We start from the raw sequence: 13,634 nt of genomic DNA, 5'->3' as shown, positions 1-13,634 counted from the left end.
TTGCATTCGCTGGCCTAACGCGTTTGGTGACGCGTAATGGGGTGCCATCACTACTCGCTTCACCAAAGCACAGCCAGCCAAGAGAGGCTCGACAGGATCCAAAGCTGGAACCGGCTCCAAATGTCTGTGAAACCAGATCAAACGCTCTCGATTCTCTGAAACCGCTGCCCAGCTGACAAATCATCCTCGCAGTTGCAAAAGAATTACAACGTTTGTCTTCTTAGGAGAGAAAATACTGAGTAAGCCCTGCATGCTGTAGCTCTGTTTTGGCCCTGTGGTGGAATTCAGGCTTGTGTGTATGTTGGGGATACGAGCAGCGTTAAAAAGAATTAAACTGAAGCTCAGGCAAAGCGAACAGCAGCCATCAGCATTAACCCCCTAACTGCCTGTATGCACTGAGCTGGCTTTGGTCCGGTCCTGTCCCTGGAGAAGTCTTTGATATCGGTTTATGCTTCTCAGCCGCAATTACCGTGTGGACTCTTCTGACAAACTGTTGTTCAGGAGGCTTCAGAAAGTTGACAAATTAGTAAAGAAAAATTGCAGCTCTGGCAGAGAAACAACAGAACGGCTGACAAAAGAGGAAACAACACAGAAACCCAACAAAGGCTTCACTGTGAAGGGGGGCAGAAAGGGAAAAGCAGAGTAAGCTAAAACCAGTTTTTAGAAAATAAAAGAAGCCACAATAATAATGTTTGCTCTTTGTCAAAGTGGCAGGTGGAGTATTGGCAGCTCTTTGCAGGCTGGCGTTAATATACCAGTCTGACCACGCTGAACCCACAACATGTAGCCACAAGCCCGTCCTCCAAAGTATTCAGACCACGCTGCGCTCGAGGTCTGCTCTTGGTCGGAGTGATTGATGAGAGCTGCCACCTTCACAACCTCCATGCAGGTTGCTCTACACTAATACTCACAGCCCACCTCACTGTAACGAGGGACAACTTTCCACACCTCAGTTATTTACTGCGTATCCACAAAGTGAGCTACTTCTTAATAAGGCCCCGTTTATTAATTTTAATAACAAACAAACAGCGAGTTACCCCAATAACTTAGCTTTAATAAACGAGGATACATAAGCAGAAAGGCCCTTGACAACTTGTCAGAGCTCAAAATGACATCCATAAATTGCTTGTTTCGTCGACCAGAAGTCCAAAACTCAAAGATATTTAATGTGCAATTATAAATACCAAGGACAAGCAGCAACACCAGCTGGTTACAACATAAATGTTGCTTTAAAAAACAGACTCAAACAATCAATGCATTGTCAACATGCCATTTTATTTTTCAATTGTCGACACATTGTTATGCGACAGAATAATAAAAAGATAATGAAACAAAGACATTCAATCATTAATAAATGCAAATCATTATAAAGTGGATGAAACAAATGGGTTTCAAAAGGCGTCGCACCATAATGTAATGTGTGTTTGTTTCTTAATTGCTTGATAAGCTATTTGATTGGAAAAAATGTTGTAGAATTTTCCCAGAGGCAATTGTTGCATTCCTTGTTCCATTGTATGTGTTATAACGCTTACAGCTCTAATAGACCTTAATAAATTAATATTTTCAGCCTCCAGGCAACTTGACTCAATGTTAATTTGAAAGATAAATGCCTCACCTGCCGCTCGTGGCTCTAAATAAAGTCTCTGCACACGATCTCGACAGCTGCCTGTTCTTTCTGAGTCGCCTCGGTTTATCTTACAAACTGATCAGTAAACCACTGAAATGTGGCTCTGAACCCAATCTGTTAGATATAACAAACAAGGAAGTCCTTGTGTGTGAGCATGTAGAAGGCTGCTGGACAAAGGCTGCGTTCTTCACCAAACCCACAAGTTGGATCTCCTCATGCTCAGAGTTTCCATGGCCGCTGCCCTTCTTTGAGACATTTCGGTCTCTGCTGCTTTTAATACTCCCCGGCTTCCCCCCTCCTTCATTAGAAGAGATTTTTACTGTACAAACTGTGACGTCATGAAAGTTGACTTTTCCAGAGGCGGGTGTTTCCCTTCAAGTGGGAGTGGTCAGCTCTGAAAGGAGGAACTGTCCATTCAATGTGGCTCTGTTCAACATTTTATACAGAAATCCCTGCTACACATTTAATATGTCATGCAGAGACGTACCTATAGACAGTAAAGGATCTGTCTGTGCCTCTTCAGATTAAAATCTCTCCAGAAACATTTACAGAGTGTGAAAAACATATTTGACTGCTCCGCTCTTCACTGACATTGACGTCTTAATTCATGTTTTTCTAATTATCTTTTCCATTTATTTTTCCCGTCCAGTTTTGGGAAGCGATCAGCGGGTAGCCTGCGACGTGGATGTGAGTGCATCGTCCTGGAACCCTCAGAGATGATTGTGGTGAGTCAAATTGTTCACACTTTTAGCACAAAGGTGTCAAAAACATATAAAGGAACAGTAATTTAGATTTGTATTCAGGCTTTCCCCACCCAAATGAGAATGTTCTCTTACTTATAAACCAAATCCAAACACCAGAGGGCCCTTTACCGACCTTTCCAATGGTTATTTTTATATTTAAAGAAGTACATGGCTTTTACCTGTCATCTAAAACCCTTATTCTGGCTAAACCAGCTTCAGTAGTCTCTGATGTTATCAGACTGAATAACTATTGATTTATAATTCCTTCTTGTGTTAAGAATGAGCTGTCTACTCATGTGAATCTCCAGATGTACGTTACCTACAGCAGACTATATCCGTAATGTGGTAATAACATCCCTGAGAGTAGATCCTGTGATGTTCTGAACAAAATGCCTCCCATTGACATTTCATCGCAGCCTTAAAGCACAGCTGAATTTAACTGCCTTTAATGGAGAACAGCTCCAGCCCTGACCCAGTTTTATGGCGAATGAAGTGCTGGCTCACATTGGAAGTTGTCGAAAACAAATCATTCCCGTCTCAATCATCTGTTCAGCAGCAGCGGTCTGAGGCCGGCACATCACAACAGATGCAGCTCTGATGAGGAGTTTGTGCTCAGGGCCAGCGGCGAACTACAGACAAAATCATCTCTGTGTAAATTCAAAACAGCTGAGGGAAAATGAATCTAAAAGTGTACTAACTGTTCATAAGAAGAAACACTCAGTCAGATAGCAAAACTCTGAAAAATGCAGGTTGAAAATGGAAAGAATAGTAGGTTTAGAGAATTGAATCTAAACTGGATCAAGATTTTTATTTTAAGAAGTGTATTTTGTTCCTTCTTCAGTCACTTTTACTAACATCCAGAATACTACTGGTATTTTTCCCTCTGAGAAGATCATGTCAATTGGTAGGAAGGATTTTCAAATCACAGGGTCACAAGGTACTGTAACTAAAGGTAATTTCCCCCATCAATCAATTCATTGCATTGTCACGTAAACAAGGCACTGGTTGCTTCAATAAATCTTCCAGAAAAAGTCAGAAAATAGAGAAAATCCCAATTTCCTAAAGCCTGCTTTTTTCGAACAACAGTGAAAAAAAGAATAGAAATATTTACTTTGATATCACATAAGACAGCTAAAAGCAGCACATCTTCAGAACAAAGAAGCTACATTTATTATATGGTTATTGAAAAAAGTATAGCCTATTGTTTTTTCTGTTGATCAACTAAATGATTAATCACCTTATTATTATAACTCCAGGAAAATGCTTGTCCTATCTTGCCTTTTTAGACCATTTGAATCCTTACTCTTCCACGCGTTATACAAACTGAATGATTGAGAATCGTCCTCACCAATACACAGTATAAGCAGAATACATATAATCTAATTGTGAGCACTTGCAATCATCAGTACGTCCACAAATCCTTCCACATCTGATCCATCAGAGGATCATAGAGGAAGTTCATAAAGCATACTCTGTCGCATGTAAAGTGTGTGGAGGGGGCAGTGAACAAAGCTGGGCAAATGTTTTGACTACTTAAGCCAGAAAACCTTTGCCATTTCCATTAACGAGTGACCAATGTGCTAAAATGTTAAAATGAATTCCATTCTTGCACTTTTTACTTCCCCCTTAAAATCACACGTGCATCTTACTCTCCAAAATCTACAGCACACACAGATACTCCCCCTTGCTATCTTTTTTTATCCCTTGCCTGATAGTATATAATAACGACACAGCCACAGCACATCACATCCTGTAAATTGCTGTGTCTCTGTGTCATAGATGGGGGGGACGGGGGGGGACTGTATCAGATACTGTCAAACCCCTCGGTAATAACACCCTCTGCTCCGCTCGCTGCAGACACTCTCTGGCCTTACCCCTTTTTCTATAATAGGTGCCAACCCGCCCTGTAATTACTCAGGAGGGTTTCTGCTGGGATGTAGAGGCACGGAGAGGAACAGGCACGAGCAAAGACACGTCAAAAGAAAAATAAGCCAGTCACGTGTCCGTACTGTACACACACACACACACACACACACACACACACACACACACACACACACACACACACATGAATGCACCCATTTCTGCCCAGATCTTTGCAATTAGACACACAATCACACTTATGCGCTCACTCACACTCGGCTCCCCTGCCGTTGTCATGGCAGCAGTTGGTACGGCAGCGGGAGATTTCGGCGGTGTAATCCCAAAGGCTGAGCGCTGTGAAATGTGAAGCCGAAGTGAAAGCACCGATTGAGAGTGAGAGGAGGGAATGAGTCCAAAAAGAAGGAAAAAACTTAAATACGTTGTTCCAGCGTGACCCGAAATCCGCCCGGCAACAAAATGGTCCCATTAAACCGAAAAATACTTTAGAAAACTGTTGAATATAACTTCACTGCCTGTTGTGTTCTGGTATTCTAGGCTAGTTTCCACTTAGACAATGTTCTTTTTTCCCCTTTTGTGAAAATTAAAATACAAACATGGATTTTATTTTGTAATTAAATGTTGGATACTACTTTAAGCAGAGGCATGGGGATGTCTTTTACTCCATCTCTGTTTATCACAGTCCTGCCAATCACTTAAATCCCCATCGCTCTCCAGATTCCTCCCTCTCCCCCGTCCCCCCCGTCTCTCTTTTTGTGTTGTGAGCACCCTTTGACGTAGGTGTGCATTGAGCAGCCCACACACACTTCTATTTTTACGCAATGAGAGGAGCGGGAGGCAGGGCAGAGGAGGTGGTGGGAGGAATCGGAGATGGAGTATAGGAGGGGTGGGGTTTTTTCGAAGCTTTTGAGCGTGTGTGTTTTGAAAGAGGAAGAGCGTGAATGAAGATGAAGACTCTCCCTTCCTCCCCATCTTCTCCAGGTGGACTATATGGATGAAAATGAGGAGTACTTTCAGCGACAAGCCTCACACAGACAGTCCCGCCGGCGCTTCCGGAAGATCAACCAGAAAGGGGAGAGGCAGACCATCATCGACACCGTGGATCCGTATCCCACCGGAAAGCCGCCCATAGCCCGGGGGTATCACACGGTAAGCTGCGCTTGTGTTTCCCCCTCGCTGAGGATCGCTGTGTGCTCAGTGTCACTCTGCGCTTCTGAGCATGCTGTGCTTCAGATGGTAGCTGTGTGTGTGTGTGTGTGTGTGTGTGTGTGTGTCTGTGTGTGTTATACCAACTTTGTGTTTTGTCTGCTGGCCGGAGCTGACCCGTGGTTGTTCTGTTTTGGTGTCTTGTGTCCGGGGGAAAAGCCCCCACCCTTAAGGGTGCATCTCGAGCTTGTTTTCCTTATCTTTGCTCTGAGCCGTTTCCCCTGTGGTGCTCAATTGCTGTTTTACCCATCACTGGCTAAAACTAAAGATGTGTGTAGCTGCTGCTGGCTCTAGTGTGTCTACGCTCCTGTATTGAATGTGAAATGATTCTGTGTGTGTGTGTCTTTGATCATGTTTGTTTGTGCTTCTCATGGTTCTTAGCTGTTTTTGAAAGATGTGTGCTTTGATGTGCAACATTTGCACCATATATGATGATAGTATGTGGAAGTTTTTTTCAGCAAATCCCTGGTCCACATAGTTATAGTTCCTTATATTTACAGGAAAAAGTGTGTCCCAGAGGTAGTGTAGTACGAGAGGGAGAGGGTTTCCACCTCGGTAGTAGGAAATAATACAGGGTTTGTGATTTAATGTATTCTCCTTTTCCATAATAACAACATAGAAAGTAAAAACGGAGGAAGAAGAACAGAGATATGGGACAAAACCAACAATGTGTGAGTCTGATAGTGCCTACTTTGATAAGTCATACAGCTGTTCTATTCTTATAAGCCCTCATTTACATACACAACAGTACAGCTTGTGTTCATCTCACACATCTGTGCCAAATGCCTGTAGCAGTTCTTATAATACAATACATCTTCTAATTAAATGCTGCTTCAGTATTTTAAAGGCTAGATAAATCACCAAGCTCTGTATTTCTGGAGATAGTTGCGATGATAAAGTATTTAGTTTTAACTGTGAAGGGATTTGGCTCCAGCAGAGGAAGAGTTACCAGGCTCTCCTCTTCCCTTTCTTTCCCTGGGAATAGGAAGCAAAACATTTTCACACTAATGATGCAAATACCCAGCATGCAGTAGTTACATACATTATTTTTCCTCATTCCTGACGTTCCCGTGGGGGTTTCTGTCACTGTGCCACTGTGAAACACTGGTGCTTAAAAGGGAAAAATGCGGCAAGAGTCATCCTCCCCTCGGCCCCACCCTGATTCCTAAATTTAGCCTCACTGTGTTTTCGTTTCAAAGTACTGCACTGAACTTTCGCATGGCCCGACATCTCCTCCTCTCCTCGCTGTAGTACCGCTCCTGTGGGAAGGATGGAGCGGGTGCCATGGCAACCAGCAGTCCCAAATGGGCTGTGCTCGAGTGCACTTAGAAGTACAGTAAAGGGAAGGGAGCTAACTTAACAACAGCGCGCCGCTTCCTCTGCTGCTGCTGCTGCTGCTGCTGCTGCTGCTGCTGCTGCTGCTGACAGAGGGGTGGAGGGGAGCACAGAGACGCTGAATCTTGGGCGGATGCTATAAGCTGACATGGCACGCTAATCTCCAGCATTCAGAATGCCTGGCACCGTGCAGTTTTCTTCTCCGTCCTACCCCGAGGCGTATTTAGGAGGTGAGAAATGCACCGAGGAGAAACTTGGGGATTGAAGGAAGGAGATCTCTCCGGCAGGCAAGGCTTTTATTCAGCTTAGTCACTCCTGCGAAGGGGAATGTGAGTCGGGCTACGAAAACATGCCACTTATCATGAAGTCTAAAGCTCTTTAAATGTGAGAAGGTTTGTTTAATTTAGAGCTGAGATTATTGTTTTCATTTGTAATCACTGTATTTTTGATTGTTGGGTCTACAAACTAGTGACACGTCTACCCCGACTTTCCAGAGTCGTATGTCATTCCAAAACTTAAATCTATTCAATGTAGAAAGGAAGAATAATGGCAGATCTTCACCTCTAAAGAGCTGACAAGTCATTGATAAAAGACCTAATCGATTATCAAAGTGTTATTTAATTTGCTGGTTGATTTAATGCTTTTAATTTATGTAGCTGTAACTCAAGTGTTGGTTTTTACTCTCCTTTATGTTACAGATAGAATGATGCTTACAGAGCATGATATTGTTCTGGTAGAAAGAGAATAAACAGTGATGAAGGAAGGAAGATGTTTTATTCATGTAAGATTTTTATATCCCAAGCTAAAAATACTATTACATCATGAAAGTATTATCCAGGAAAATATCTCCAAATAAAATGTACTAATTATGCTTTTGTAGGAGTTGTTTTATATCTTTCAATATTTAATTATAACAGCATGTGTCTGTGCGTGGCATTTCATTGTTGTAGCTGTTAAAGTGGTTATAGTATAATTATACTGTGGGGTAGTGTATTCGGTAACCATGCTGCATATTTTATAAAGAACAAGTACTGTACTTGAGCAGATATACTTTCACCACTTTACTGAGACATTTCAAGACTTTAATTACAAACATTCAGCAAGTGATTCCAGCTTTAATGTCTCCACTAAGTCAAAAGACATTAAAGAGACATGTTAAACGGTTAGCAATTTCAGGATTATGTTGTTTCAGATGTGATTATTGTTATTGTGAAGTCAAGTGTAAGACGTTTTATCGAACGACTCAGCGCCGCTTTTGTGAGCCGATGAGACATGACATACCAACGGCAGCACTCATCCTCAGTTATGCATCAAACCCTGAAATAGCTTATGCTCCGAGTGGCCTTCATTGTTCGTGAGAGGTTGTTCTTTATCGCCAAGGTCGTGGGTTTGATCCCCTTGGTGTGCAGAGTGTGTGTAAACAGCTGTGTGTCCATGAGCAACACACTCACCATGCTTAGTCATTGTGAGTGGCTCTGGAGTGCCAGCTTAAAACCCCTTAAAAAATAAATTTAATTGTAACCCAGCGAGGGAACTCCCACTGGGAGTGCTTACACACACGCACACACATACACGCACACACACACACACACACACACACACACACACACACACACACACACACACAGATACCCCCCGGGCCCCTGCTCCCTATTATCTTTATGAAGTGAGGATTATTTGGCTCCCAGGGTTCAAACATAATGCAAAGTTATTTCTGGAACGTGTAAATACAGAGTCTGGCCTTAAGTACACTACTCATGCAAATGAATGGCTTCATTTGGATCTGTTTTATAATTGCTAGCACTTGAGAGAGCGAGCATGTATGTGAGATAAGGAAACAATCAGTCAGTCAATCAGTCTTGATTCATGTAGCAGCATTTCATAACAATTATTTGAATGCGCTTCACCATTAAAGGACATGAAGAGAGATGATTAAGGTTAGGTCGGGCAATTTAATCCTGTTTGTTGTGATTTTTGGATGAACTCTTACAACCTTTGTCCCTTTAACAAGTCACCAGAAGATAGGAGGTCTGTCTGCAATGCGTCGTTGAAGAAGCCTAAAAGCAGATTTCCCTTATGTTCATAATCAATAGTGACTAAAATGTTATCCAGCCTCTTGTCTATATAATTTAAAGATAGATAGTTACTTTATTAATCCCAAACTGGGAAATGTTTGCATTGCAGCAGCATAAAAACTAGATTAATAATCTACTTGGGATAACATCTTCTTTTCTGTAACTACTGATTTAACTTAGGCATAGGATATAATGCCTTGATATAAACCCCTCCTACACATTTCTGATTGACAGTTTAATGTTGACAGGGATTTAAGTTCATGCACAACTCAGATCAGAAGCTGTACCTGAGCTTCTGTCTTTTTGTGCCTCAAAACAATAAAGCAGGCTTCTTGTGTTTGAGCGTGAATTAGTGTTCCTTCGAAAGAGGGGAACAGACTGACCTTGGCAATAAGTCTGAGGTATAGGACGACGGTTCTTGGCTTCTAACGCGCTTGTCAGATTTATTGTGACCACAGCTACCATTAAACATGGAAAGCTTTTGATTTAAGGTATAATGTAAGATATTCCTCTTTTTTTTTTACCTTCCGTGTCACATTAACATAAGCCCATCTACATATACACCTTCTCTTCTAGTAAAAAACAGCAAATATATTGTCACATTTTACTAGCGATGTACCAATCCTGTGTCCTGTATGAATCAGGGCGGTGAAAGAGGACAGTGTTTATAATTCAACATGTGTCTCCTGTGTGTGCAGAGCAGCGCCTTTACACTTGAATGCCTTGTTGAGGATGGACACCAGTTATTTTTCTAGCTGGCACATACACACACACACACACACACACACACACACACACACACACACACACACACACACACACACACACACACACACACACACACACACACACACACACACACACACACACACACACACACACACACACTTGTTCTTTTATATTCCCTTGCAAAGGCTCATAATCTCTATTTGTCAGTCGTTCTCAATTTTGCACTTAATCGCACACACACTATCTGTTTATCTAATATCAACAGCCATTTGTGCTGTCAAACCCCCCCCCCCCACACACACACACCCACACCCACACAGATTTACTCCCTGTCCTCTCACTTATTGTCTTTGTCCTGTCACTCAGTTTGAAATGACATGTTGATGTGGCGGCCTCATGTTTACTGAACGCTGCGCTGCTGATTTCATCCATAGCAAATTATGATAATATCCAAGATCTCCTACCCTTTGTCCTCTATTTCCCCTCTCCTATTCCTCCTTTAAGACTCCTCCCCAGATCCAAACTCTCAGTAATATTCCTCCACTGGGTTTACTCGGCGTCCAGTAGGGCATTCAAGGCTCCAAACAGCTGTTCTATAATTATATAAGCAGCAGGAGTCAGACAATCAATACTCCTTTTACTCCTTTCCTCCACCCGGGCGGCCCGGTGGTTAGCGTGGCCGGCCTGTAATCAGAAGGTCGCAGTTTTAATCCCCGCTGCAGCCAAGGTGTCCATCAGCGACCCTGGCTCAGCTGGAGCGCCCTTGACACTGACATTGCTCACTCATCTCCTGAATACTCCATAATTGCCTTTAAGTTACATATGAAAGGAGAGCAATTGCAGATAATCATGATTCTCTCGTCACTTTCTCTGACATGGATTTATGTTGGAAACCCATAGATATATAATGTTTAGTTAGAGACGACTCTGAGACAAAATTATTCAAGTAAATGAATGCTAAGATTGTCAGTCTCCAGTGGGTTGTACTGTATATTAATAGCAAAGCTTCTATTATGAACTTTAGACCCATTGTACCTCATCTTAAGGCTTAGCAATTACTTGCATCTGTATCAAATTTGCAATTAAGATAATCTACATCAAAAGAAAAGTTACGACAACTTGAGAAGCACATTTTGCATTTATTACTTAGTAAGGCGACAAGATGGAAACCACTCTTTTAATAAAAAGCTAGCTATTGAATTATTAGCTCATTATTTTGGGACAAGCACTTATTGGATTACTTGCAGACAGTTAAATGTGAAGATCAATATACCATATTTAACTGGAGCCATTAGTGTGTTAGTTAATCTTAGTGTAAAAACAGATCACCTGACACTGTCCAAGGGTAAAAGAGAAGCCTCTGTAGAAGCTCACAAATTAACATCATGGTTGTTTTTGTTTCAATTCCTTGGAAAATGAATGGAAAAGCAATTGTTTGAGGTTTCACAGGGCCGAGCTGTTTCCAATCTTTGTGCCACGCTAAGCTACCCGGCAGCTGGTTGCAGTTTATTACTGTATTGATCTTCTCATTTAACTTTATTTCTCAAAATATCTAGCCTTTTTATTCAATAATACTTCATATGGAGGTAGCTCCTCTTGCCTGTGAGGGAGAGCGTTATTATGAGCTGCTGTCTTGCTTTATATGAGTATTATTTGAAGTATTCTCTTTATTTGAAGTTGCTTTTTCTGTGGCTGATTGATTTAGAAATTAGACATCTCTGGTAGGATAATAAGCTAATTTAAAATACATAACATGATCTCTAAAACCACGTCACATAGCACCTCATAATTGGAGTCCTATTGTCTCTTTAAAGATTACAGATGTCCCGCAGTGGTAATGAGGAGGTGCAGGAGTTAAAGTGCTCAGTAATCTGCAGGCATGCCGAATGCAAGGATGTGTGCGCAGGCTAGAATGATAATGCGTGTGTTTGTGTGTGTGTTCCCTACCTGTCCTTGGCTATAACAGCACTGAGAAAGTTGAAATTTCACCTTGGAAATGCATTAATCTGCTGAGACCCAGAACAATGAGAAGATTTTGCATAATTGAGATTCTTTTTTATTAATGTCAGTACAAATAAACGCTGTATCTTCTGCCATAGTGTCTTTTTTTTTCTATTCTCACAGGGCATAAAGCGAGTTTTAGGAATCTTTATCCGATAAACATTTCAGGATGCAGTCCCATCACACTCTGTCTTACGTTGACTTTATTCTCGGTTTGGTGCAGAACGCTCTATTCTAACTCCTCCTGTGATGCTTTCACCTGCTATTCCTCACATCCTCGACTGGCAAGTGGCACCTTTGATAACTTTCATCTTCTCTGCTTCTTTTCATGGCTTTCTCCTTTAACCCTGGCTCCCAGGAATGCAATAAACCTCAGGTACTGTATCTATTAACGATGTTGTGTTGACTGTGTTTGTGAGTGTGTGTTCTATAGCTGTCTGTGCTCCTGCTGCTGGGTTTTTATCTTCCTCTGCTTCGCCATTTGTTGTATCTGTAGCTTCCTGGTAGTCTCCCTTAATAAATACCTTCCATTTGTTGGCATGTGTGCTGATAAAGATGAAGAAGGAACTGCATTACCACAACAGCAACATGAACTGAATTCTTTTTTTTGGTAATTTCTTCTGCTTCCACACACATTGTCCTGGTTCTGATCTGAAAATTGAGCGTGTTTGGTAGAAAATAGACTTCATCACGTCCCCGGGTGATGACAGAGAAATGATAAACATCGCTCTGCTGCAGATTATGGGCCTGTAAACTGAGATAATGGCGACAATTTAGCTGATTGAGGCGGTGCATCATATCTCAAACACTGTGCCTCCTGGCTGATGTGCTTGATAATGGTATTGACTGTCTTTTTGCTTTATGGATTATTTGTATTACTATTATTCCTGCTGTGTGGGTGTGGTTCTGCTGGGTCTTGATCTGCTGATGCTGTTAAAGTGTTTAAGTATAATGAAATGCATTTACCAACGCACTACGCAGCTATTCAAAGATGCCTTTCACCATTTGTGCTGCATGTAAACATACTATCACAGTCCCCCTGATGGAGTATTTATATCATATCAGTATTTCCTCCCAGCCCAGGCAGAAATGCAAGACAGAGGAGAGGTTGAAAAAAGATCAGAGCTCAAGGTGTTGAGCAGTCAGACCTGGGGAGCAAAAGGAGAGCGGAGAGAACAAACCTGCCAATCTAGGGCCACAGAAAAAGCAGAGCTTCTATTTTTAGAGCCGTCCTTTGTGACAACCTGCTCCGCTTCAGCTGTGCACGGGTAAAAAAGCTGCAGTTTTCAAAAGACATTGTGTAGCGACTGCAGTGCTTAAGAAACAACGGTTCATTGCACACCTTTCTTTTCTTTCCTACTACTCAGTCTGTTTGTTTGTTTGATTGAGGACCTTTTCAGGACTGGAACTAATGATTATTTCATTTTTTTGTAATGTGAAATAATAATCAATCAATCAATCAAATGATCCATGAAATGCCAACAAATAGAAAGACCATATTGACATTACTTTTTTTTGACAAACAGTCCAAAACACAACTATAATAAATGAACTGTGGTTTCGATAAGCTGGAACCAGTGAATGATTGGCTTTTTGTGTAAAAATGGCAGGTGAATCAATCATTAAAAACTTGCCAATTATTTTTCTCAACCAGTAACTAATTGTTTCGGCTCTACCAGCTTTCATTTATTTAAAAAAAAATGGTGAAAAATGTGAAAAAAGATCCACAAAATTCATTTCTAAAATCAGATTTACTGTGTTTCTCTTTGATGGTTGAATGGAGCACCTGAGTGTCTCTCTCCCTGCACAGATAATAAAAGCTAAATGTGTGTTTGTAGTTATTAATAGCCAAATATCAGACTTTGACTGAAATAGAACAGATATTTTTGGGGCTGCTTTCTCTCGGTAACGCAGCTGAAAAGTGTGCCTTGTGCAAATGAAGGAAAAACTCATTTACAAACCGGCTGTGGTTCATTCCTCAACCGCTGTTACAGAACACGCTTACTGACATTTGATTTGCTTTTCATGTCAGTTTTG

The 13,634-nt window shown here is 41.5% G+C and overlaps 1 protein-coding gene across 10 annotated transcripts in view; it reads left to right on the top strand.

Moving 5' to 3' along the window:
- The window catches only part of rapgef2b (Rap guanine nucleotide exchange factor 2b), a 102,272-nt gene that overhangs the window by 48,238 nt on the left and 40,400 nt on the right, over positions 1 to 13,634 (top strand). For 9 of the 10 annotated variants that reach the window (XM_063876273.1, XM_063876270.1, XM_063876268.1 and 6 more), the window contains 2 exons: positions 2,277 to 2,352; positions 5,233 to 5,400. In XM_063876273.1, coding sequence (XP_063732343.1) covers positions 2,277 to 2,352; positions 5,233 to 5,400 — 244 coding nt within the window. Of the gene's footprint in view, positions 1 to 437; positions 643 to 2,276; positions 2,353 to 5,232; positions 5,401 to 13,634 lie in introns of those variants that run through there. The other variant, XM_063876272.1, reaches the window with a different exon arrangement.

Source organism: Eleginops maclovinus, chromosome 23 (genome assembly GCF_036324505.1).
Source record: "Eleginops maclovinus isolate JMC-PN-2008 ecotype Puerto Natales chromosome 23, JC_Emac_rtc_rv5, whole genome shotgun sequence".
In the NCBI taxonomy this organism is placed as follows: Eukaryota; Metazoa; Chordata; class Actinopteri; order Perciformes; family Eleginopidae; genus Eleginops; species Eleginops maclovinus.
The sequence above is the reverse complement of the archived record's forward strand: the minus strand, read 5'-3'. Positions and strand labels throughout refer to the sequence as shown.